Below are 25,874 nucleotides of genomic sequence, written 5' to 3'. Positions count from 1 at the left end.
CTCGAAAGAGGAGGATGGGTATCAACGATAATCTATAAAAGCTCGTTCGTGCGTCTGAATGTGCACACAAACGCGCAATTCAACAACTTTTGAAGGAGAGGTAGCTCCCTTCCCCTCATCCTGGGCTACTACTGGGATATAATGCTTTCCCCTGAATATTTGAAACCGTCTGCCACATGCGTTAACCACTGATGTGTTTGCCCTACGTGCATTGTACCGACTTATCAGTTCCTAACTTGGGTTTGTGGAAAACTCTGGCGCTTAGCATGGTGAACGTGAACTAAGATCTTGCCAGCAAACTACGCTACTTCTGGCGCTATTTCCTGAGCAGCGCAGGCCGCGTCACAAATACGTGTGAAACTCAAAGGCGAGCACTGCACCGCGTGCCGTTATATGAAAAAGTAGGCGGCAGAAACTCTTTTGATAACTTTCGAAAACGACTCGTGATATGCCCACTCTTGGCTTGGTAACACGAACGACGGGAAATGTTACTGCAGTGGAGCATCTTGGCCTACACGTACCCTGGAGGGGTGTTCGTTATTTGTGCTCTGTGGCACTGAGAGAGTCATGAATGATTCACCAGGTCGTCTTCAAAATAGACTAGACCTTCTCTTGCTGTAAGCGTGTCTCGATTAGAGAAACACTTTCTTCAGACTATATTGGGCGTTGCTCGCTTCCTTATTTGCGCGTTCCGAATGTAGATCAGTCAAGTGGTTCGGGCCAGCCCGTCACACAAGGTGCAACTACGTTTCCTCAGTTACAGTGGTCGTGGAAAAAGGCGAGCAAGAAAAAAGTTTCCCTGCCAACTGTTTATATATGCGTGGAGATCATACCTTCCATCTTAGGCCTGTAGAAATACGGCTTGATTTCTTCATTTATTATGTGGGTTGTAGACACTTGACAGCAGCCAAGCAACATAAAGTAGTATTTTGTTTCGGGGTTACCATCATAGGACTCGCACCGAAAAGCGTTGCTGCGTCTTTTGCACTGCGTTTTTCGAGTTTACTTTCAGCTGCCGGTGCAATTGAATAAAAGATTTATTTTTTCGAAGTTCTATCTATCTATCTATCTATCTATCTATCTATCTATCTATCTATCTATCTATCTATCTATCTATCTATCTATCTATTATCTATCTATCTATCTATCTATCTATCTATCTATCTATCTATCTATCTATCTATCTATCTATCTATCTATCTATCTATCTATCTATCTATCTATCTATCTATTTATCTATCTGTCTATCTATCTATCTATCTATCTATCTATCTATCTATATCTATCTATCTATCTATCTATCCCTTCGTACATCTGTCTGTCGCCGCCTAGACCTGAATGCTCTCATAATCATCTACTTGGGGTAAAACAAAATCGGTGCAAACCGAAAAAAAATTTGACTGATATGACGGTCTCGTCATGACATGAGTAACGTGAAAATTGGGCTTCGCACGTCGTCAAACCATTTCCTCGAGACTCGTGTATCACATACCTGTAATATCATGGGCCGTGGTATTCATTTCCGCCGCAGGCCAATGAGAGTTTAGGTCTATCCGGGAGTGGCAAAACAGGCATTGGTAATATAAATGTGACGGCGTTAAAAAAACAAAAACTGGCAGAAGCAGTGTTGACTCGACGAATAAAAAGCATAAAAATCGGAATGTCAGCGGGAATGGAGCTCAATACCTACGTGGCAGTCAAGTCAGCGGCCATGGTTGGGTAATCTGCGAGGTGGACCGGCCTTGTCTTGAAACGGTGCTTTAGGAAAAGACCCAACGCCAACGAAATGTCGGTGCAACTTCAAATATGTTCGCAGGGGTTGCTGTAAGCAAACAGTGTGTGACACCCTCTTGATGGCAGTTTCGGTGGGATATACGCAATGGAGCTGTAATGAATAATTGGCCACGAAGGGTAAGCCTGCAGGAAAAGATCCATTCTAGAAACAAAAAAAGTGATGCGCTGACGTATGCACAGTGAGTATTAGAACAATCAATGCAGTAATGTTACGGACAAAGTGGCGTGCATGGAGAGACATGGCAGCTGTACTTTAAGCTTTTTATAGCTGTAATTCCTTGCTATATTTTTTTTAAGAACACGTCTATACAATTGACAGAGTATTAACAGTCAATGTCCAGGTGTAACTAACATAATACTTTGAAATAAAAAATGAATGTACATTTTCAAGAGCTCATTTATTGACACTTCTTTGATAAAACTAGTGAGTAAAGAAGGCAAAAAAGGTACATGGCACATTAGTTGTACTGATTCAAACGTACTGCAATAACTGTGATATAGATGTGAAAAAGGCAGCGTACACGACAAGAGAACTTGTCGCTGCCCGGGATGAAACCCTTGATCTTCGAAAGCATGAAATAAAAGGTAAATAAAGCAAAATGCCATAAAATAAAAAAATGCAATATTGGGCAATAAACTTCCTATTTTCACTGCAACAATGTAGCCTATAGTGTTTTTATGAGCAGAAATAGGGACCTTCAACAGATGGGCTGTCCAACACTTCCACAGATGGACCTATTCATGTGAAGTGCCCTTTCAGATCCATTGAAGACTAAGGCAATTACTCGGGCGATTTCATGCCACAGTTTGCGGCATTACTGTCAGTATAGCACACGCGGCATCATTCATCGGTAAATAAACGTTTCTATTCTTACGCAATAACGAATGCTTTTTATTGCGATCTATTGAACGTTTCACTTGCCTCAAACCATTTGCACGGTCTTTCTATGGGCTCATATAACACGCAATTGTCAACTCATGCTGCCTTCCATTCAAGGCAATGGGTGCCTTGAGCCTGCAGCAATTCAAGGCACCTTGGCTGGGTACTCACTTTTGTTCGGCCAAATTGCACTACATTGCTGACAGATGTCATAACTCTTCCGATCGAAGACGTCTTGGTAAAATCAGGATGCTCGAATGCATTGAATAATACTTATATTCTTCGAGTTCGTGATACTGCGTAGTGACGGGTTCGTTAAGCCTACCTATTTGAGACGCCCACTCAATATTCTCAATTGTATTCGGGCACATGACGCTACAATACTGCTGCCGATTTCATCGTACGGGTAAGTGAGCTGGGGCTAGCATCACGAACTCGTGACGCGTATAAGGCATCCCGCGTAAGCTTGCGCTTTTCTTCAGTCGATAAATTGTCGACGTAAAAAGGCGCTTTCCTGAAGGTTCGCGCGTCACTTGCAGCTGAGGGGTTCTTCTATCGCCCGCAGTTGCATGCCAGCTAGCTGAATAGTTAGGTCCTTTCTCGACAGCTATACCCACCAGGAGCGTCTCAACAACCCAAGTCACAGTGCCAAAAGCATGGCGAATTATCTTCCCCACAGTCCTCTGCCTGCCATGGTTCGCCTGCATCAGAGATTCGCAATGGCTAACAATGGCGTGCATGTTGTATTTCCGGTAAGTACTGTCTATTTACGTTTCAAGAAAATGTACTCTATGGGTTATTAATTGACAGTAAGGACATGAAAGGAAAAGGCAAAGAAGATGGCAAAGCCAGCATGCATGATGGATTGAAGCCAAGAAAAAAAACGAGCAAAAATTGTTTTTGTACGTGAAGACCAAGTCCAAATATTTATTTGCGTATTGTGTTATATGATTTTGTACAAGATGTCGCTGAGTTCCTCTCTGGTTCCCTTGGGGGTGGTTGGCTATGGTGGGGGTGCTCTCTAACTGTCCACGTGACGACCTCTCTCGTCTTAAAAAGTACCATTTAAATAATGTCTCATTCATTTATTTATTTTTATTTGGTTATCTTGCCCTACTTCGGTGAAAAAGGCAGGGCATTATCCTTGTTTTATTTTGGTTGTTTTGTTATAAATTTGGCTGACAAAAAACTGACATAAAGTATCCAACTGCTCCTCTTGTGCTCCGTGTATGTCGCGCTTATTGCATTTCAAATGCAGATAATTTTAGAGCACTGGGCCGTCGTACGCTCTCGCATTTCTTGGTCGCTTGGTGTAACACAGGCAACACCGCATATAACCCTGGCAAGAATAGAAAGGAAATGAGAAATGAAAAAAGTATTTCCTCTGTGTGTTCGTGTTTTGCAGCAGAGCTGGTAGGATCAAACGTCTGCTGTGTGTGGTTATAAAAAAATGACCATCATCCTGAACAGGCGCGCACCCAATCACCGCCCATGCAATCAATACGAACGGCTAACGAGAGACGCCGCAATGTGCCACTCGTAATCGATGTTGGCCTATGGCGTGTTCCCTTCCTAACAGTTAGTTGAGAGGTGTGGTGAGTAGTAATGTTGGCCCGATAAATGTGGAACACCAGCCATTTGTAGTATGCTAGTCTGATCTTCTAACGAGGTTACATGTCGTTTCACTCGGCCTGATGTCATGGTTGCTTTTCATTGTTGCACTGTATCGTTTCACACACGACCGTCGCTGTTGTCTGAAGAAACAGATGAGCTGCGGTGATGATAATGTACATGGCACAAAGTCCCGTTCCCGGATAGTAAAAAGGCAAACGCAAGAAGCAAGGTTGTGCAATGAGGAAGAAGGAAAGAAAGAAAAAAAGAAAGGAAGGAAGGAAGGAAGAAAGGAAGGAAGGAAGGAAGGAAGGAAGGAAGGAAGGAAGGAAGGAAAGGTAGTGTGTCTGCTATAAACGCTAAGCTTCACTTATCACATATTCACCCTCGGACAACAACTCTTCAAAGTTTAGGCATCTATTACATATTTTTTAATCGCTGTAAAATAGGTCAAGAAGATAGCGCATTTTAATTTACACTCAACTTTCCCTATTCGAGAGGAACCGTTGAGAGGCCTTGTCTCGCTTGCGAGGAAGGTGAGCACCAAGAGGCGCACGTCGACCATGCAAAGTGGCCTGCTGTGAGAAGTGCAGTTTCAGGCTACGGGCCACACCCACCTGCTTCTCGAGCCTGCTCAAAGTGAAAGTACTGAATGCCTCACCAAAGGGCAGATTTCGCCGTCATCATTATCAGCATTCCGCGGCATCGACTTCAGTCTGGGTCATACAAAAGTCATCACTTATGACCAGTAAAACAGAAAGTTGGACAAATGTACGTGTGACAGTTAATTTTTACTAGTGAAGCGAAACGCATGATATGTGGGGTTGAACGTCCCAAAACTGCCATATCATTATGAGAGACGCTGTAGTAGAGGGATTTGGAAATTTCGACCACTTGGGGTACTTTAGCGTGCAAACAAATATGAGCACACGGGCATACAACATTTCCACATCCATCAGAAATGCAGCAGCCGCATCCGGGATTTGATCCCGCGACCTGCGGGTAAGCAGCCGAGTATCTTAGCCACTTACCACCGCTGTGGGGCTGAAGCAGAGCACAAAAACCAAGCACAAAAGGAAAGGAAAAAACACTAGATTGTCGAAATGCAATGATTGTCTAGTTGTCACCTGTGTTTCATTTGTGCCTTCGGTCTATGTGCTGTTTCACACGTTAAAAGAACGTTATGACGCGAAATATTGCCAAATTTTTATCATACCGTCAGCACGTGAAATTATCTCTTGGTCGTACGTGGGTCGATATGAGAAGCAATGCAAAGAAATCTTCCCATCCATCCAGGGTGCCTCTGAACAGACGGCCAAGCTTGGCTTGGCTGTCCCCACGTGCGACAAGCCGGGTGACGCTGGGTCTCGCCTGTGACATCTATGGACCTAAATGAAGTTTTTATCATCATGCATACGATTGTAGAGGCAGCGTAAAACCACCTAAATGCAGAAATATTTCGAGTGGGGCTTGATAGAACCAATAAACAGGGTAAAAGGCGTCTGTAGCGAATGCGCCCAGCACCTTTTGAGTTAATTCTTCCAATAAAACTTTTTTATTGCATTTATTTAGTGTACTCTTGCATGTTAGATCCCATGTGTGCTCTAGTATCTGAAAGTTAGGTTAAAAGACGGGACCGACTTATCGATGGGCTCATTCAGAAACCTCTCTGCTCTTTAAACTATGAATCAACTCTTAGAAGGCAATTTTGTTTCTTTCAGATGGGATATGCAAAACCGATGAGTAAAACTGAGGTGAAAGGATTTGTTAACTTGGCGGCGTACATCTTTGTATATTGTTCTTCTGCTGAAAAAAAGTAAGACGTCAATTTTATTGTGTTCCTTTCTATCATATTGCCACGCTGTATTGTAACAGTGCAGCAACATGTAACTTTAGCAGTACACCAGGACAGGCTGATCTGATCACTGGCATTATGATATCGTCGTCTTTTCCGCGTGCTTGCGCACACATTTTTTCCCCACAGTGGCACATACAAGTCTGCCGGACAATACAGACATGATGGAAGCCGATCGTATGCTGGGGGCATTATAGAGCATGTCCACATATTTAGGAAAAAAAAAGTACAGCTGCGCACTGATCTTGCGAAGACTGCACACAACGAAGCTCGTGACCCTGTTCTTTCTTTTCTGGTTTTTACCGTCACACTCCTTTCCCACCCACTTGATGTGTTGTAGTGCACTTTGTAGAGTGGACCAGTGAAGAAACGGGTTTTAAGAACATTGAAGTCAAAATCAAGAAGAAATGGTCGCTGGTGGGGCTTGTAGCCCATGGCAAGGAAACGTCTGGTCTTTGTAGATCACAGACTGGATTGCCAGAGAAGGCAAGAGGGTGGAGGGGATACAGAAAGTTTTGTGGGCAGATGAGATTATATAGGAATTTCACGGGTGCTATGTGGCTGCATCAAGCACAGCCGCGAGTAGACTGCGGAACATGGGAGACTTTTGTCCTGCAGTGGACGTAGTAAGGTTAATGATGATGATGCTGATGTTGATGTTGAATTTACAGCGCTATGCTTTCATCTATACCCTCTTTATTCCCCTCCTCCTCCTGTTATCTATTTCCCAACACCTTCCTCTGCAAGACATCCTATCATTCGATATCGGCCTCTTTCTCTCTTCCTATTCTAGGTTTATAATAAATGTCTATGTGACTATGCTGTTGGAGATCCACTACAATTATTTGTGACGTTTACTTTTTGCATGTACGTCCATCTTCCAGGGCTGGAATAGGAGCTTCGGGGCCACGAAACGCAGTCGTCAGTACTGAAATGAGTAACGCTACAGGGCACTACTACAACAGGGCAACGGATGCAAACGACTACACTTTCGGAAGTGGTGGTGGCACAATAAACGCGGGAGACTACATCGCCATGGGAGTGTTTTTTTCCAACCGATCGGAGCAGTTGGCAGAGGCAAGCTATATTTTCTCAAGGCGAAAGCCCTAGAGATGCCACGTGAAGCACGAAATTTTGTTAGCGTGCTGCGTGGAGCCGTCTCGTGGCGTCGGGTTGAGAGACAAGTGATGCAAGACATCATCGCGAGGTGACGTCACCCTACAATTTCGGAATTGCGTCGCAGATCACTTAAAATTGTAACGTCGACAAGACGTGATTGTGACTACAAGTGTCGTCACGTTAACGTGATGACGTCCTAAACGTGATGACGTCCTCACATCGCATCGCAGCTTGCTTAAAGCATACAGTTTATTATAGATACATTGAAAGGAACTATAGCGCTAGTGTCAATGAGAGCTGCCCACGCATGGCACTTCAACAAGCATCGGAAGCAAATGGTTTTGCCTATAGCAGGCCTGCGTATTTCACGTTCCTTCTGGCTTCGTATGCCTTGAAGCTCCTTTGTCATGAAAGAACAATCCGCAACAGTTTATCAGCTACGCATCACCACCTTGATTTTACATGCCCACGAGCTGCAATCCAGTCACGAAGTTCAGAACAGCTCTTTCCTTTTCCCGAAATAAAACCGAAACACAGAAATAGGCAAAGCCACAAGTGCGATTCGAGACCCAAAAGTATGGCGATTCCATGTACTACCCAGCATTATAATGGTCGCTGATTGGTCGCGAATGGGTTGTCTTAGGTGAATGAATAAGCGAACATGCGAGATTGTTCCTTATAGCGGGCTTTGTTTATATATGTGATAATAACCATAAGCTTATCTGATGCAAACGGCACCGCGGATTCATGTCGGGAATTACTCTAACTATTTCGTATGTTGCTTCATCCATATGTTAGTACTTTAGCTATTCCAAAGAATATTGATAAGATGGGCGAGTTTGTACTGATCTATAGTGAGACTGCGCAAAAAACAGACGGGAACGCGAAAGAAGAGGTCATACAAACGCACAATCTTCGCTCGTGTGTCCATTTCTCTTCTTTCGTGTTTTCGGCTGTTTTTTTTTTTGCGCAGTTACGTGATGAACCTTTCCAAAATCTCGCACAAATTATGGATAATTTACATTGACACATACCGCATCACATCTTTGAAACAAAATACACCACAGACCTAACAGAACGCCAATTGTTTACCTGTTACAAAGCTAACTCACATTGTTTCATGCTCTCTTGACTGGTTTGAATGGAATGACCAATTCTACCGCCGTTATGCTAATTTCTCGCGCTCTGTATTGTTTGCATACCTAGTCGTGACTTAAGGGCCCCCTTAACATCTCCTCCGTCTTATGCGTTTCTGCCTTTATATCAGGACTGATGCATACTTCTTGTGAAGAATAACGAATGAATTGAATGGGATTGAGTGTTCGCTAGTGGCAGCCATCTGCAAAATAACGAAACTTGGCAGCTATTAGCAGCTTCTAACGTAGTGGAGAACAGCTTGCGTTTTATGAGAGGCTGCTTGTGAATGGGGTAACTTTTTGCTTGACTGCTGAATTTTCTATGCTGTGCCCTAGAAAAGAATTTTCATCCGAATGCTTAATATCAGGCTTTGCTCTCAGTAGGCGGAGCTATTTTCCAAGTACGAGAGATAGTGTAAGACTCCTTGGTTTTGCGAAGTGTGCATCCTTTTTTTTTCTGTTTTGTTTTCAGAACTACTTCAACTTCGAACAACTAGCGCAAGTTAATTTCACATTCATCAGTGAGTCAGCACCTTTTGTTAATAATTTTAATGCAAAGATTGTGAGTATATTTATCGCGAAATACTATCAAACATTCAGTCTGCGATTACTAACGCTCGAGATATTTCTGGACTTCTTACGCTAGCAGCATAAGTGAAAAAGGTGTGTTTCAAATTATTTATGAGCTCCTTCATTATGATTTTAAAATTGAAGTTCCATTTATTTCTCAATCACAAACACGAGATACTTGGCACAAACATGCAAGCTTATTTACACAGTACAAAAATAACAGTGAAGAGCTGAAATATTCCCTTTTTTCGGTTGTCATCCATGAACTGGATATGTTAGCACATTACATCGGTAACACTTAGTCATTTTTTCTATTTGAGTGAAAAATTGAAAATCTCACAGAGTGTTCAGATTCCCAGGGACTTCATTGAAGAAACAAGCATATACTTTTAGCTTGTGGGCGTAGTGTGTACACAGCTTATGGATGCTCAATTTTCCATTTTATATGCACTTTGTTTATGTATATTGTAGTCTATGTGTCAAGTGCAAGTAAGACGTTACTTTCTTTCTGTATTACTGCAGACCGAAGACGAAGAGAAAATAGACTGGGGAAAACGAGGCAGGAATAAACAGACAAAAACAGAACAAAGCAATAATTTGCAGAAAATAAGTATAGGTAGACAGAGAAATAAATAAAAAGACAACCATCGAGTTTCCAGTGAGTTTTGTCGCTTTCACTTCCTTCGAAGCCAAGTGTGAACGTACCCTAGGAAACAGACACAGAAAGATATATATATATATAAAACAGATACAAGCATAGCCACAAATAATAGAGTACAGAAAGGAAGGGGGGGGGGGACAGTTGACAAGGTACAAAAAAGCCAAGCAAAGCCGGGCTGCCAGGCGCTTACCAGCTCTATACCGTGACCATTAGCGTGCGGAGGGATTCCCTCCAGGGGCGGGGGACGGCGAAGGTAGCACCCCCCCCCCCTTCATTTTATGTTATTGTATGGGGCTGCCTTTGCGCCCCTATTCAATTGACTGGGGCGAGGGGGGGTGACGCTACTCTATTGCTCCTCCCCTCCATGCGCTCGCCCATGACTGTAACCTAGCTTCGCACGACTTAGTGGAAGCAGCAGCGTTATTTTTTGTCGGAAAGCACGTTTGTCCTAGGCATGAGCATTTCCAACGTGGCGTTTAACTTATACTCCTTGTTTTTTTTTCAGACAAAGAAATTAGTGTGTGGCAGTATTTTAACGAGGACGCTTTCACTTTAGTATCGGCCCACATTTTTGAAGAGTTCGGCGGCCAATACCTTTCAAACAGCAACGTAAGTGAAAACAGTATAGGCTATATTCATTTGTGCGAGGAAATATTCGGTAATAAGTCATTAGCAGTCCACCGCGTTTTGAAGCATTTTCGGGGCTAGGCTTTTAACACTCAGGTCATGGGTTTGATTCTTTCTGCGGCAGTCTCATTTCAGTGGATGTTATAATATTACATAAGGTGTTTTATGTCTAAAACCTCGATATGATTATGCGAGATGCCGTAGTGGATGGCTCGGCAAATTTAGTCCATCTCGTGTTCTTTGACGTGCCCTCGCATCGTACAGTACAAGGCCTCTACCATTTCACCTTCATCGAAATGCGATCGCCACGGCCGTGGTTGAACCCGCGGCCTGTGAGTCACCATCCGAGACACGTAGCAAGTGTTCCACCGAGGCGGCCTCATTTCGGCCGAGTGGAAATGTCAGGAGTCCATGTACTGTGCACTGTGAGGGCACGCAGATGATCAGAATTGCCAGGACCTTACACTATACGGCGTTTCTCCAATTTATAACGTGGTTTCGGATTGTGACGCCCCAGATATTGTTAAGTAATTTTGCTAGGTATGAGCGTTAAATGACCGTCCACCGGGGGAAAGTTTTCGCGTTTGTGTGTGAACACGAATCCATTTGCGTAATGCTCAATGAGTGACTCTCCTCAGCGAAAACACCACCAAACAAATCAAAAGCATGTTATCGCTCGAATTTTGCATAAAGATATAGGGCGCACTACAGAACAGCAAGTTGTGCAGCGTCTCGTGCATAAGTACCTCCCAATCAAAAGAAGATTGGCACCACCAAGTAGACAGTACCAGGGCAGGCCCGATCCAGGTCTTGAGGGCAGATTTAACATCGAGGAGATCAGAAAACCCTTGCATAAGCTCAACGGCAGGTCGGCCCCTGGCCCGGACGGTATATCAAACAAGGCCCTTCGTAACCTTGATAATGATTCAATTGAAATGCTGAAGGATATGATCAATGCAGCATGGAAACAAGGCAGGGTGCCAGAGCAGTGGAAGCTGGCCAGGACAATCCTTATTCCTGAGCCAGGAAAGCCGCCTAACTTGGACAACATGAGGCCAATATCCTTGACATCATGTATCGGCAATGTTCCAGAACATGCCATACTGCAAAGGATAAACAAGTACTTGGAAGATAACGACATATATACACACAATATGGTTGGATTCAGGGCAGGGCTATCCACTCAAGATGCATTGAAGCTTATCAAACACCAGGTCATCGACAACAAAACAAGAGACGTGAGAGCAATTCTGTGCCTAGGTCTAGAAAAGGCGTTTGACAACATTCACCACTCATTCACACTCGAAGCAATTTCCAAACTTGGTCTGGAGAAAGCCTTCTATGACTACGTATGGTCCTTTCTTAGAGATCGGAAAGCCGCGATGAAGATTGCAGCTATCGAAACCACAGCAATTGAACTAGAAGCAAGGGCACGCGGCAAGGGGCCGTGATTTCACCAATGCTGTTCAACATTGCCATGAGTGGACTGTCAAAGAAATTATCGAGCATTGAAGGGTTGAAGCACAGCATCTACGCAGATGACATTACCATCTGGTGCACAGGTTGATGCGAGGGGCAGATTGAGAGCGCCCCGCAGGAGGCGATTGACACCGTAGAAGAGTACCTTCGTCCTTCTGGGCTCAAGTGCTCCTCGAGTAAGTCAGAACATTTACTGTATTGGACTGCACGCTGGGGACCGCACCTCACGGGTTGAAAGCCGTTAAACCAGATAGACATCCACCTCCGTACAAATCAAGGGGATTCCATCCAGAAGGTCGACTCCATCAAAGTCCTGGGCATGCTGATAGAGTCTACCGGCGCCAACAGCAAATCTATGGCCAAGTTAGCTTGGAAAACAGACAGTGCGGTGCACCTCATACGCAGAGTGGCCAACGAAAGAAATGTGGTCAAGGAAGACAACCTCATCAAGTTGATGCATGCGTTTGTTCTAAGCCACTTCACGTACGAGGCAGCAATGCACAACTGGTCAAGAGCAGAGTCCGAGACACTGAATGTGCTCCTCAGGAAAGTTATCAAGAAGGACCAGATCCTACCCATACATACCAGCACCGAGCGTCTGCTTGAGCTTGGCATTCACAACACGCTCGCAGAAAGAGCAGAAGACCAAGAGAGAGCACAGTTTGCAAGGTTATCTACAAGAAGGTCGGGGAGAATGATCCTGCAATAGCTGGGACAACACCCAATGGCAATCAGGCACAATTACAATGATATCCCCGACAACATCAGGGATATTATCACGGTGTCTCCTATACCAAGAAACATGCATCCAGAACACAACGTCGGAAGAAGAGTAGTGAGGGCCAGGAGAATACTTCGTCAAGTCTCAGACGAGAAACGAGGGGTCATATTTGTTGACGCGGCTTCCTACGCCAATGAGAAAACGTTTGTGGCAGTGGTGGTCGATGGGGCTGGCCATGTCGTCAACTCAGCGACGGTCAGGACGAAAGACCCAATCATTGCGGAACAGGTGGCTATCGCCTTAGCACTCAAGATGGATAACAATGAAGTCGTCTACAGTGATTCCATGGCAGCACTACGGGCGTTTGCCAAGGGGACGGTCTCTGAAATAACGCTGAAAATACTGCAAGGCACGAACGTAACGCATCATCTTCTGAGCTGGTTCCCAGCTTACCTTGGGCAAATCAACGATTCCCCTACCGATTTCAAAGAAGCAGCACACGAGGCGGCGCGAGAACTCTCCAACCGCGCCTCCCCGGGGATGCGTTCTACCGGTGAAGGGGATAACCGGGAAATTCTCACAACATATAACGAGCTCACTAAACATTTCGTCCTGTCTAGAAGGATTTTTCCTCCACCTCACAAAAATCAAACCCGGCCCCAAGCACTTACATTAAGGCTTTTGCAAACGCGGATGTACCCTACTTTGAAAATGTTACACATCATGTACCCTGACCTATACCCAAGTAATCTTTGTTTACATTGTGGGGAAATGGCTTCATTAGAACACGTGCTCTGGCAGTGCACCAAATTCGCTCATATATCGAACATCACATCTGCCAGATGGGAGGCGGCAATCCGCCGCTCATCCTTGGCAGATCAGCTCTGGGCCGTCCACCAAGCCCGCGAGGTGGCTGAGGAGCTTGGCATCTCAGTTCCTACGTGGGAGCTGCCCGAACCACAGTGATCTGTGTTTTGGAGGACCAAATAAAAGTTTATCCAATCCAATGAGTGACTGGTATAGACGCAGAAAATTGAGCACGTCACCGAGGAGACAACGGCTAGTAGAAGTGCTAATGATTGCACAGTGTCAATGCCATGATGCTATTAAAAAGGCACTGGAACACTTTAGAAGCATGAGTAGAAAACGCTGCCGATGAGCAGTCGAAGATCACGCCTTACAATATAGTGCTGCACGCGTCCTGAAATTTACAGTGATTTGTTGAAATCAGCGAGAAAATAGCTCATTTTTTTCTCTAATAATGACGTCATGTAGCGAAGTTACTGCGCTAAATACCCAAAGTACATGGTCATTGGCTGATTTGAGCATGGTGATGTGTGTACTTACTAGAGACACCACAAGGCGTCGCCACGCTTTCACACGTGCACTAGGGAAAACACAGAAATTTGCCACTTATTCAAAAAAAAAGGTGCTTGAAGTCATGACGCACGCTGACGAAAGTACACATCGTCTCGATTCCGTTTGATTGTTTTTTTTGCATTGCTCGAAGTGCGCTAACTGCTATGAAAAGAGATAAAAAGCGTTGTTTGCATGCGAACAATTCCTCATACTCCCTCTCAGTGGACGGGTTCTAATAATTTTGTCGAATGTCATACGTTGGACTATCACCGCATGCCAAACGCTTATGCGCTGATAGTCAAACTTTGATATGCTTTATATGTGGGGTTTAATGTCCAAAAACCACAACATGATTATGGGAGACGCCGTAGTCAAGAGTTCCGGAAATTTCGACCACCTGTGGTACTTTAGCGTGCACCCAAATCTGAGCACACGGGCCTCAGCGTTTTTGCCTCCATGGAAAATGCAGCCGCCGCAGCCCGGATTGATAGTCAGACTTTTCTATTTGAACTCACAAAAGTGTTGCCAGGCCCCATCAAGGATAGAGGCTTAGCGTCTAATCAAGCGCAAAAATCAACCTTCGGCAGCGTGATTGGCATCCTGCGTCCGCTGCGTCAACATGCCGGAGGCAAAATCTGTAATCATGTGATAACGCCACCGTATAACGTTCTCGTAACGTCAAAGATTGCCAATATTTGGGACATCATCACGACGTCACCATCACGTAGGTTTATGAACTCTTCATTAAAGAAAATGAGACTGTGTGAGGAAAAAGGCGTACACTTACATAGGTGCACAAAAGTTCTAGAGGAAGGGGAGGATCAATGAATCGACCCAGCAAAAATACAAGGTGACTTTAACCTTCGAGTCATCTCGAGAAAGACAGTAAGAGTTCTGGTGAAATTTCCCTATAGCAATTTTGTGGACGCTCTCGGTGGGTGGATGGTCTTGCCATTTCTGTATATACATGTGATGTATATACATGTACTGCATATACATTGATGTAATACATGTTATACCTAAAGTAAAAAGACTCGACCAGCCACCACACGTTAGAGCCTCGGCCTGAATATGATTACGAAGCATGCAGCATACGGGCTGCATTTATGGTTGGCTAAGAAGAAATTTACATTCTCGGAAGAGAAATGAGTTAAAAAGATGGTCTCTACCTTTCAGTCGCCTTAGGCGAATGAGTAAGGCACGGTGTCGCATTATATTAACCAAATAACGAAATAATCTATCTGTTTGACTCAACCTGTTGTCTGGTTTCAGAACTCAGGTAAAAGGTGAATGAGATAACAGAATTACCGCTTTAGACACAGAATTAGTTAGGTGCAGTTCTGGTAACAGAATAGAAAGGTGCGTTAGTTGGTAGTTCGTATTGGTTAAGCAAACTTGCAGCTTGTGAACACACAATAGAAAGAGAAGAGCCACACAGCATGAGCTCTCTATAACAATTAGTGAGTGTTCGCGCTGTGTGGCTCTTCTGAGTTTTTTGCGCGTTTTCGCGCTCCACGTTCGCTGAACGACTATGCGGTTCCCGTAGTTTAAAAGTGCTGGTTACAGATACGCCTTCAGCTATCCATACTTTGGTATTCTTTCAGACCTCAATCGAGGATTGGCTTCCCAGTTGGATAAAGCTGAACCCGGGTTCCCACTTCGTATGCATCGGCAAATACACGGGAAACGACAAGTGAGCTAGACGCTGCATGCTTGAAGTGACCCGAATTATCTTGTTTGAGATGCCGAGCAACTATTTTACTGACGGGTATAACTTCGTACGTGTACGTGTGTCCGTACAACCGCGCCGCGACCCGTTCCCCTCGCCGCTGGTGTAGGAGTGGTGCCAAGTAGGTCACGCCACAGTTCCGCGTTGACGTGACGCTCCCCTCACAAGCTTCTTTCGCAGGTAGCGCTGTGCATTTCTTCCTCACCCGCAGCACACTCGCCGCAGCTGCCGGCTCCTTCTCCTGCTCGAAATGCACTTCCACCCTCGTTCACCCACTCCATCACCCGCAGCATTTGACCACACGTCGAGTTGAAACAATCTTTCGGCTTTTTTTATCAGTGATAAGACTTAAACGAAGCCTGACCCGCCTCTGTGTATTTGCGTTTCACAGAAACTTTTTTTCGAGTGGAAACACGCTTTTGGCCTGTTTATCAGTGATGAAACTTGCACGAAGCCGGACCCGCCTTCCGTACATTTGCGTTTCACAGAAACGTTTGCTCGAGTGAACGCTACACCGAGTTCCACTTCAAATCGTTCTTCCACCGCTCACATGAACGCACGTTTCCACTGGGTCAACACCATGCGCACCGCTGCTGTCTCACGTTCCATCAAGGTTCCATACAGGGAGATAGCCTATACTTTCTTGTTAATGCCCGAAGAGGGCATAAACAGACACCTTTCAAGCGCTGCGCGACTGTTGTGATGGTTCTAGACTGCTGATCCGGAGGTCGCGGGATCGAATACCGGCCGTGGCGGCCGCATTTCGATGAAGTAAAGTAAGTCGCGTTGGAGTATTCTAGTATGGCCTCCCTCATAATCCTACGGTGGTTTTGAGACTTGAAGCTCGAACAATTATCGCGCAAACAAAGTTTATAGCTTGACCACATAGGGAGCAGTGTGTTTAGAAAAAGTTCCTAATGACTTCGCGTACTTTGTACTCAACTACGAGAGAGCACTGTCAATTAGAGAAAGTGGGTGACGATTAAGAGTATTAGATACTCTACTTTGAAAGAGCATAAAAAGCCGTCCCGTGCGCATCAGTGAAACGAGCTTACGCCCGTCATGTCAAACAACATTGATGCGTGTGTTTGGAAAACGTTGTTAACGAGTTTGACGTGTTTAGAAAAAAACTGGCAGATCCCACGTACACTGGGAATCGATGATATGTGAAGCACGAATGGGAAAGGTGGATATGTCACTTAAAAATCAGCACAACGTTACGAAGTGGAGGTAAATGATGCCCTACATGACTTCTGTGTCACGATTATCATGTTAGGATGTGTCATTTACCTTCGTCATCTATTCACGTCACGTGATACCAAATTTAGTATATGTGGAGCTAGCGAAAAGGTCGCGAGCGCGTCATGAAGGGCCCGATATACTCCAATGTACCTTGAACGCGCTCGCTCGCTAGAAAACAGTGGGTAACGATTTAGAGTACAGGGTACTCTACTATGGTAGAGCTTAAAGCCATCCCGGGGGCCTCAATTTCTCCCGAGTCGTATGTCTCCCTCGTTCAGCCTGCTTGTGTTTAGAAAAAGGAGGTAGTGATTTATAGTACTGGTTACTCTACTATGGGAGATCTTAAAGCGGTACCGTGACATCCCAGGCCATTTAAGGGCTGTATATAGAGGTGTGGGCAGAAAAACCTAAAACATCCCTACTTGATCTGAAGTATTGTGCAACAGCGTCAAGCAAGTTTACACTCGGTGCTGGCAAACCTAAAGACATGCAGCCCAACAAAGTGCACTGGTCAAATGTGTATTAGTATGTACCGTTTTCGAAAACTGATGTTCTCTATATCATGGAGTTGTCAGCAATCAGCCGCTTCTGATATCGCAAGCGGATCATTTATCCAACTGACTTGTCACCTAAGGTTGCTACACGGTAGTTTGCATACACAGTCAGAATCACGTTGTTGCCTTTAGCAACTGTAGCGCTGTGCTGACAAGCACATGGATGGAGGTTCACGCAATTCCCGGCATTCAGAATCGACTGAGCTTGGAGAGAGCATTCCACAATACGAAACAATTACAATTAATCAAATAATAGTTACGTAAGCATAAAAGAAAGGATGAATAAATAAATGAAATAAATATTATATTGGTGAATAAATAATGAAACAAACAAAAGTAATACTTTATGCACGCACACGGTAAGCTTCGTTTGAATCCATTGCTTGTATGGGCCGGGGCTTCTAAATTTTTTTTCTCGCGCATGGTTGCTTTCTTAAGAAGGCCCCGTTTTTGATCTCTGCGCTATAATTAACAAGGCTGCTTGAAGTCTCGTACATTCCTGACCGCGCTGTAACGAAATTTTTATTAACGTGCTCGCCCTCATATGGTACAAACAGCAGTGTATGTCATATACAACAGCACTAAGCCAAGTCGTAGTTGACAATCGAGGGAAAATAAGATCGCTTTTAGTTAATCGGCCCAAAAATATGCGACAGCATAACATTACCACAATAGCTACCAAAGTCTATTTTCGTAAAGTCGTATCTACATAATGACAGGCCAGCTATACATATGTCTGCCTTCTGTGAATCAGCTAACACTCTACTACGCGTTCTTAAGACGTCAGGAGCGCCTACGGAGCGCGCACTTTGTTGATGCTGTTATCGGCAACTAATTAGGCCTGAGTGCTTTCGAATGGGCAGCATCTTTAAATTTGAGTCAAGTTCGATACCTTAAAAACCACTTTAGCAGGTATTGCGTGAGAGTAGGTTTACAAACTAATGTTACAAAGTACGACATCCAAGATGAGCAATGAGCAGTGACGTTGTCCGCAAACTTCGATGAACGCTTGATTGCTCCAATGTCACGGGGTTGGCCATTACACTCCATTGCTGTGCCAGTAAAAAATGAGGTGGCAAAAGCAGTAGTGCCAGTTCGTGAGCGTGCGCTTGGGTGGGTTATGTGGTCAGATATACAGATCGATAGGATTCTTCTTAACTGAGTGTGGGGAAAAAATTGAAATGCAAAAGGAAGAAACCTGGACACAGCGCCAGGTGTGAGATAAATTACCAACTCGCTGAGCAGTCCGTGATTCTCAAGTATATTTCTAGTTATTTGGGCTCTTTGCCGTGTGCTGTTAAGATTAATTACCAACTTACCCGGCAGTACGTGCTTCTTGATAGGATTGTGCAAGTGGCGTGGTTAAGAAAACTGTGTAAAAAATTGTGAAACGAAACAGAGGCTGGCGATGGATTCAAGAACCGAAAAATGATTAAAATCAGTTGAACGTTTCAGGCATGATACGCTTATGTCGTACAAGTATCATTAATGAATCATTTATAAGTGGGGTTCAACGTACCGAAACCACCCCATGATTATGAGAAATTCCGTAGTTGAGGGCTCCAGAAATTTCGACCACCTGGGGTTCTTTAACGTGCACCCAATTCTCAGCACATGGGCCTACAGCATTGTCGCCTTCATCGAAAATGCATCCGCCACAGCCGGGATTCTATCTCACAAGCTGCGGGTCAGCAGCCCAGTACCTGAGCTTCTAGACCACCGCAGCGGGAAATGAAGAGTGAATGAACCTATCAGCATGTTTTTGTGCATATCGCAGTCGGTTATTAATACTCATGGTGCAAGTTTGACATGGGCGCTACATATGCGAGTTCAGGCCTCATGAGCTTCAATAGGGTTGAGAGCTGGGCTAGATGGTGACTCATATTTATACCGCAATGTCAAGTAGCGCACTTTTTGACATGAGAAAAAAGGGGACAAGAAGGGCACGGCATTAGCTACTTATGCTATAATAATCAGACCTCAAGAAAAATTTGTAGGCGGAACATTTTATGCCACGTGAGGTACTATATCTGTGTTCCCGGATAGCTCACGTGATAACGTGACGCATAGGTATTTCTATAGGTCAACTTCTTGAAGAGTGGGTCTACAGATTAAGTATTAAGATGACAAAAGATTACTTGGTCGTTGAGATGAAACAAGTTTGCTTTTAGTCTGATTAGGCTTCGTCAATCAGAGACACTACCACTCTTACACTGGGTTAAGGTGCTGTTCGAGTGCAGTTCGCTCAGAAATATTAGTAACTTTGTAATTTATTACACAGTCGATGGAATAAATGACCATAAAAAGTAATTTGTATGGGTTGGTCATTAATGTATATTATGAAAAGGAGGGGCTTTAGTACAGTTCTTTGAGCGACACTAGAACAGCTATTCTTAGTTGAGGTCTACTTAGAGCAGCTAATGAGAAATTCTGTAATGCATGAGACATTCATAGGGTCCATGTAGAGCTGAGAAAGCTTTAGTGGTAGGCGCTTATGCAGTACGTTATGAAATGTCTTTGCAGAGCCGAGAAACCGCCCACTTGTTGCGCAGTTTAGGTTTTTGAGGCTTCGCGATTCCACGCTTCGGTCGTAAAATACAGCTTGCGTTAAGGAGACTGCTCCTCGGCATGACATTCAAAAATATATATTTTTTTCTAAACAGTTTGGAGCACTTCAATGGCTCTGTTGTGGAACGTTTGCATATCATGCTGGTTACCTGGGTTCGCATCGCACTGAAACGGAAGATACGTTTTTTTATTTACTTCCCTGTAACTCGACTTACCACTGATGATTAAGCCGATTCTCCACCCACGCGGATACCGATATTTCTGCGAAACGAACCTTTGTAGCAAGAGCTACAGTATCCGAATTCTCGGCAACTCACCGGGGCCCAGTGGCCGCAAGGCGAGCTCTGACTTTGCCTAGCAACCACCACCGCTGACCGAGCGGCTTGCTGCGCCATTTAAATTGACGTCAGTGGGGCAGCCAGTCAAACCGCGCTGCATTAGAGAAGGAGCTGTCATTACATCGTATATACAGAAGGGGCGGCTTGGTGGAACTTGCCACCAGATATGGATATAGTGAGTAGGAGATACTGAAAGAAGCCGGGCTTCGTCGTCAGGACGAAATCAAGAGGCGGGAGCCCGAGAATAGAGAGGAAGAGTGAGTAGCGCGCCTTGAGAGACGTAACGGTAGAGAGAATCAAGCTAAACAGTTAGATGAGTGGTGCCTCTCGCTACGCACACCCAAGCATAACTGAGTTAAGCCACAATCAACTGTTCAACGGTAACGCGCTAAAGGTATTGCTTCTTGTCCCTTTTATTATGTAGCTTAGAATGCAGTTGCACTGATATACATCCCGCAATGCCATGCCAGCTAGCCCCTGTTGAAACATTGTGGAATTATTTTGTAGAGCTCCATTCTTAACGCTTCAAATTATGCGACAGAAACGCCTTCCAGTTAGGTTGTGCAACAATGTTAAGCTTAGCGTCAGGAAACAAATGTCAACGTAATCCGGAAAATAAATACGTATGTCGCAAACACGCCAGCTAGAGCGCTCAGTAAAATGTGTGAATCCTGTTTGCCATTCTGCTGTGCCATCTTAATTCCGTATCCATAACCAAATGATCTGAAGTCGAGCGTTTTAATTTTTTTAAATAATGTTGTGTGTATTATTTCCAGCATCAGCTTTAAAAGCCCTAAAAAAGCAGTAGATAACCTCGGGAAACCAAATAAATCGCCAACTTTAGTCATGATGAATATACAGAGGACGCTTACGAGATTTATCATTCTTACTGACTACGGCAAGGTGTTGTCTGTACAAACAACGGACATACTCGACGCGGAAGACCTTACTGTACCCAGATTCACGAGCAACTTCGCCATGAAACACGTTGTGCACGTAAGTTGTGCTGTCTCAATTTACACTTCTTTGGATGTCTAAATACGCACGTTTTCAGCTGCCCAAACGGAAGAAATGTGGACGATGATTAACTATTCTAAGTCGGTTGCTTGATATACGTGCGTGTTCTTTCCTATAAATCTTAGTTGCGAGTTCAGCGCCCTCTCGTCTCGTGTTTAGTCCTTGTTTCTATCTTTGCACTCTTTTTACATCCTAAGAAATAAAGTAACTCTTCTAAGCCTACACCAATAAAAATGGTAGTGACTGCAGCGTTTACAATATCATGGGAGCGTTTGCTATCTGTAGCAACCATAAAAATGGTAGTGACTGCAGCGTTTACAACATCATAGGAGCGTTTGCTATCTGTAGCAACCATTCTTATCTTTTAGGGGTGTTAAATATTCTCGTTACTACTGAGATCAGGAGGTCTCAAACAGATAGCCCACGCACCGCGTACAACCAGCAAACTTTTCACTAGCAGCCTGCCACCCGCACGTGATTGCTTTCTTCTGAAATATTTTCTTTAGTTTTTCTTCTTGAGCACGTGCGTGAGCTACATGGTCATGACTTAAGCATTCTTTTCATGAGGCAACTCATATAGCGTTCCCGCGTTGAACAAAAAGCATAGATCAAGAAACAATATTTTAGAACTGGCGTACAGTTTTCAGCCATTCGGCACGTGTGTATTGAAGTTTCTCAAATCCTTACTTCACGAGCCCTTAAAAAATACACTTAATCTGATACGCTTCGTGTCATTTCAATTGAGAACGGCCACTGACATCTCTTTCATGCCCGCCCCCTCCCGCCCCCTCCCTCTTCGCTTCAACTGTCTGCGCCTATTGCCTGAGGCCCGCTTTCTGCGCACAGATTGAGACCCCTGACTTGTACTGCCAGGGTTGGTGTACGTTAGTACTTTCGTATACGTGAAACGTTACTACCTCTGTTCACATCTGTATGCTTTGCTGTAAATTTGTAATTGGGGCAGTGTTGTGGAAAATTATGCCAAACTGTGATATCCTTCAACGTTTCCAGCAACAACCTTCCAAGTAACCGTTAAATGACATCACTGAAAGAGCACATTGCTTCATGAATAGACTGTCGCAAACAGTCCGTTAACTACTAGGAAACAACGATTTCTCACGACAAACCAGAACTTCCTTGACCTCCCTTTACAGTGACCTCCCTTGCCTCCCTTTCCAGGGTTCATTTTGTGCCCACTTGTTTTGACTACCCCCTTCCTCTACTCCTTCCCGAGAGGCATGGGAGACAAGGCCCTTGTGCTCAGATTTGGGCGCACGTTAAAGAACCCCAGGTGGTCGAAATTTCCGGAGCCCTCCACTACGGCGTCTCTCATAATCATATGGTGGTTTTGGGACGTTAATCCCCACATATCAATCAGAGGCATGGGAGACTGCCCTCCTCAACTGCTCATCACTAGAGTCTCAACGGGCTCTGGTGAGACGGGCGCGAGTAGGGGCCTCGTCATGCGGTGTCCCGGACTAAGGACGCCGACCATGTAGCGGGGTCATGCTTTGGCCCCGTACCTCTCTCTTTTATAATAAATGTTTTTCATCATCATCATCAACTGCTAGTGGAGATACAGGAATTCGCCGCACGCCTTAAGCGCTTTCTATCTCATTGTCACACCAGCGAGTTCACTGAAAGATGTGTAGGATCGGCGTGACAATGGTGCGAGTGGTCGCACGCCCTTGTCAGCGCGCATCATAACTTTGAGCGTTTAACTTTTCACCGTCAAACGCGCAGCTTACATTCAATGTGGTCGCCAGCGTGCGCCTGGGCATGTGGCGGCATCCCGACGAGTCCATGGTAACTATACAGCTTATACTGTTCAAACCAAAATGACAGAGGGCTCAGCTAGTTGCTAAATATTATTCAGACACGTTGTTCAATTATGATCATGAGACAAACGTCAAGGCGCCCCAAGCACTGCCGAATAACTGAAAAAAAAAACGCACAACGGCCGAAAAGAAAGAAGGAATGGAAACCCATTTTCACATGCTCAGGCAACTGCTGGACACATTGATCCAGTGATGAAGTACGCTGGGCAAGTTATTAAATCATGATCCCATACTTTGCATTCGCAATGTTCTTTCTATCAATACGCCACGCGTGGAGGTTTGCAGGAAGGTAACTGTTAAGGAGCTCTCACCAGTCTCTCAAAACATGAAAACGAAGACGAGGGCATTAATCTCGCCTGGCGATTTTCGACTTACTGGCACACTTCGTGACGCAAGAAGAGTGGTCCCCGTGACTTCGTTACTGTACGTACTCTCGATTGGTCCATATACGCGATACATCAGGCGCGAATCGTTCCCTGCACTGCCTTACCATGCAGCTGCCCGCCTGTTTTTCTTTGCCTCTCATGCACGATCAACTTAAGTCAATTTGTTTGTGTGTGTATCTTTGTGTGTATGTGTGTGTGTTTATTCGGGCTGCGGAAGCTCAGGTAACAACGTGTAGCTGACAAGCACAAAATCTTGATATGCTCAAGGTTTAGTTCTGATATCGTGCATGTGCTTTTAAGAAATATATGGCAAGGAGGAGATATCGCATGGAGGAAGGGCAGCGAATACGACGAGGAAACCACTCCTTCGCCTTTGAACGCGGGGTTATGTTTCAATGCCACATAAAATATGTTTTCAGGCCCGCTGAATGCCATTTTAACCCAACACCACCTTTATTTCTTTCAGTGCCAGTGGAATTGCGCACTTCTCAACGGAAGCCTTCGGTTCGCCTTAGTTCAGGGAGTGGTCATGGTGCGGTGCTACATGATAGGTAGCTCCGCACCTGCGGCTGCGGAAGCTCAGACACCAACGTCTATCCGACAAGCACGAAATCTTAATATGCTCAATGCTCAGTTCTGACATCGTGCATGTGCTTTTAAGAAATGTGTGGCAAGGAGGAGATATTGCCTGTAGGCAGCGTAGCAAATACGAGGAGGAACCCACTCCTTCACCTTTGAACGCGGTTTATGGGACAATGCCACATAAAATATATTTTCGGGCCTGCTGATTGCCACTTTCACCCATCGCTGCCTTTATTTCCTGCAATGCCAGTCGAAAAGTGCGCTTTTCAACGGGAGTCTTCGGTTCGCGTTAATTCAAAGAGTGGTCGTAATGCGGCGCTACATGAGATACCTCTCATGTAGCTCCGCTCGCGTCGCACGTGCGTCCAAGCGCTTTCCGCCGAAGATGCGATAGGCGTGTTTCCCACTCCGATACCGTAAGTATGTCAGATTTGTTCCTTCGGTCTCCTCCTTTGTGGCTTCAAGCAATGCCGCCACTGCATCATAGCGCCCTCAAATTCAACCCACGCAGTAGCGTTGCAGTGACGCTTTCCTATTGGTGTCCCGCATAACGCCACGAACGGCGACACATTAGACACTTTTAGCTGGGCGCACTTGACCAGCCCACGTACACAGCACTGCCACGGGAGAGAACTGCGCATGTGCAGTACGTAACGCATCGGTTCCAGAGATGTGCGCGTACGTCCGAAAAAAGACGCGGCGTGCGTAACCGTGACGAGGCGAAGCGTACGTGGCGTGACGCTCTCGCGATATCTCGATTGAGATAGAAACCAGATAGCAAAAGGGCAGCATTGGAGTCGAACGCAGAGAGCAACAAAGCTGGCCTAAACAGAGTATGTTTTACTTTAAGAGACGATTTTGCACAGCTACCGCAAGAGGGCGCTAAAAAGCGCCCAAAAGCTGTTTTATTTCCAAGAACATTCGTCCAGTTGAAGCAAACGTATCTCGGTACAGTCAATACGATGAAATAAAAGTGTCGTTGAGCCCTTCGCAAGCACCGTACGCAACGTATCGTGCTGCATATGTAGGCTCGTTACGTACGTCAAACTAAAAGTGTTTACTATCTCAAAGCACCGTATCATTTACACAGCCCACGTGACGATGAACACTATGAACACGAGGAATGCAAGACACCACCTCACGGAATCGTACACAACTAAACAAAAAGAAAACTTCTGGTGATTCCCGTGTTGAGGCACTACATGATTGGCTCTCTCCCGCATGAACGCAAACCGCTCACGAAGGGTACGCGACGGGCAATCGCAGGAAAGGGCTAGAGGAGAGGGTGGCAAATGACTGTATCTGGCGCATCTTGCTGACATTGATAAACTAGAGGAGGCGCTGCTTGATCGAGCGAACATGCACGATAGGCTGTGAAGCCAGGATGTCAAGTCACTGCCGGCACCATCTTCCGTGAAACGATAAAATGTTACACATGGAATAGCTGAAGATTGCTTTTTGCGTGAATAGGGGTGGTGGTTTATGAAATGTATTGTGCATTAAATTTTTGTGCGTGATTTATCAGTAAGCCATTTATTATCTCTCTTAAAAATAAATAAACGCCACCGAACGCCCTCGGTTCGAAAAAGAGCTAATACACCATTTACGAAAGCGATATATCATAGGCTTTTTGCAGCACATGACACTTATTTACTAAGGTACAAAACAGAGAAATCTTTCAGGTGTCTACAGGCATCAAAGTAAAGCAGCAGCACATATTTGTAGGAAATGACTTGGGCTATGGTTTTGGCGAGACTGTCGCATAAATGTAATATCTATGAAAAAATGGTGGAAACCCGAGGAAATAA

The 25,874-nt window shown here is 44.9% G+C and overlaps 1 protein-coding gene across 4 annotated transcripts in view; it reads left to right on the top strand.

The window, feature by feature from the left end:
* LOC142765023 (uncharacterized) overlaps positions 1–25,874 on the top strand; it is a 147,824-nt gene that overhangs the window by 117,735 nt on the left and 4,215 nt on the right. The window contains exons 1-7 of one of the 4 annotated variants that reach the window (XM_075865569.1): positions 3,252–3,426; positions 6,007–6,101; positions 7,025–7,217; positions 8,868–8,916; positions 10,132–10,235; positions 15,417–15,505; positions 21,020–21,239. In XM_075865569.1, the coding sequence (XP_075721684.1) occupies positions 3,331–3,426; positions 6,007–6,101; positions 7,025–7,217; positions 8,868–8,916; positions 10,132–10,235; positions 15,417–15,505; positions 21,020–21,239 (846 nt within the window). In that variant the 5' untranslated portion in view covers positions 3,252–3,330. Of the gene's footprint in view, positions 1–3,251; positions 3,427–6,006; positions 6,102–7,024; positions 7,218–8,867; positions 8,917–10,131; positions 10,236–15,416; positions 15,506–21,019; positions 21,240–25,874 lie in introns of those variants that run through there. The other 3 variants (XM_075865570.1, XM_075865571.1, XM_075865572.1) reach the window with 3 other exon arrangements.

This window comes from Rhipicephalus microplus, chromosome 6 (genome assembly GCF_043290135.1).
Source record: "Rhipicephalus microplus isolate Deutch F79 chromosome 6, USDA_Rmic, whole genome shotgun sequence".
NCBI classification, from domain to species: domain Eukaryota; kingdom Metazoa; phylum Arthropoda; class Arachnida; order Ixodida; family Ixodidae; genus Rhipicephalus; species Rhipicephalus microplus.
Note: the sequence above shows the minus strand (reverse complement) of the source record. Positions and strands in the feature narration are given on the sequence as shown.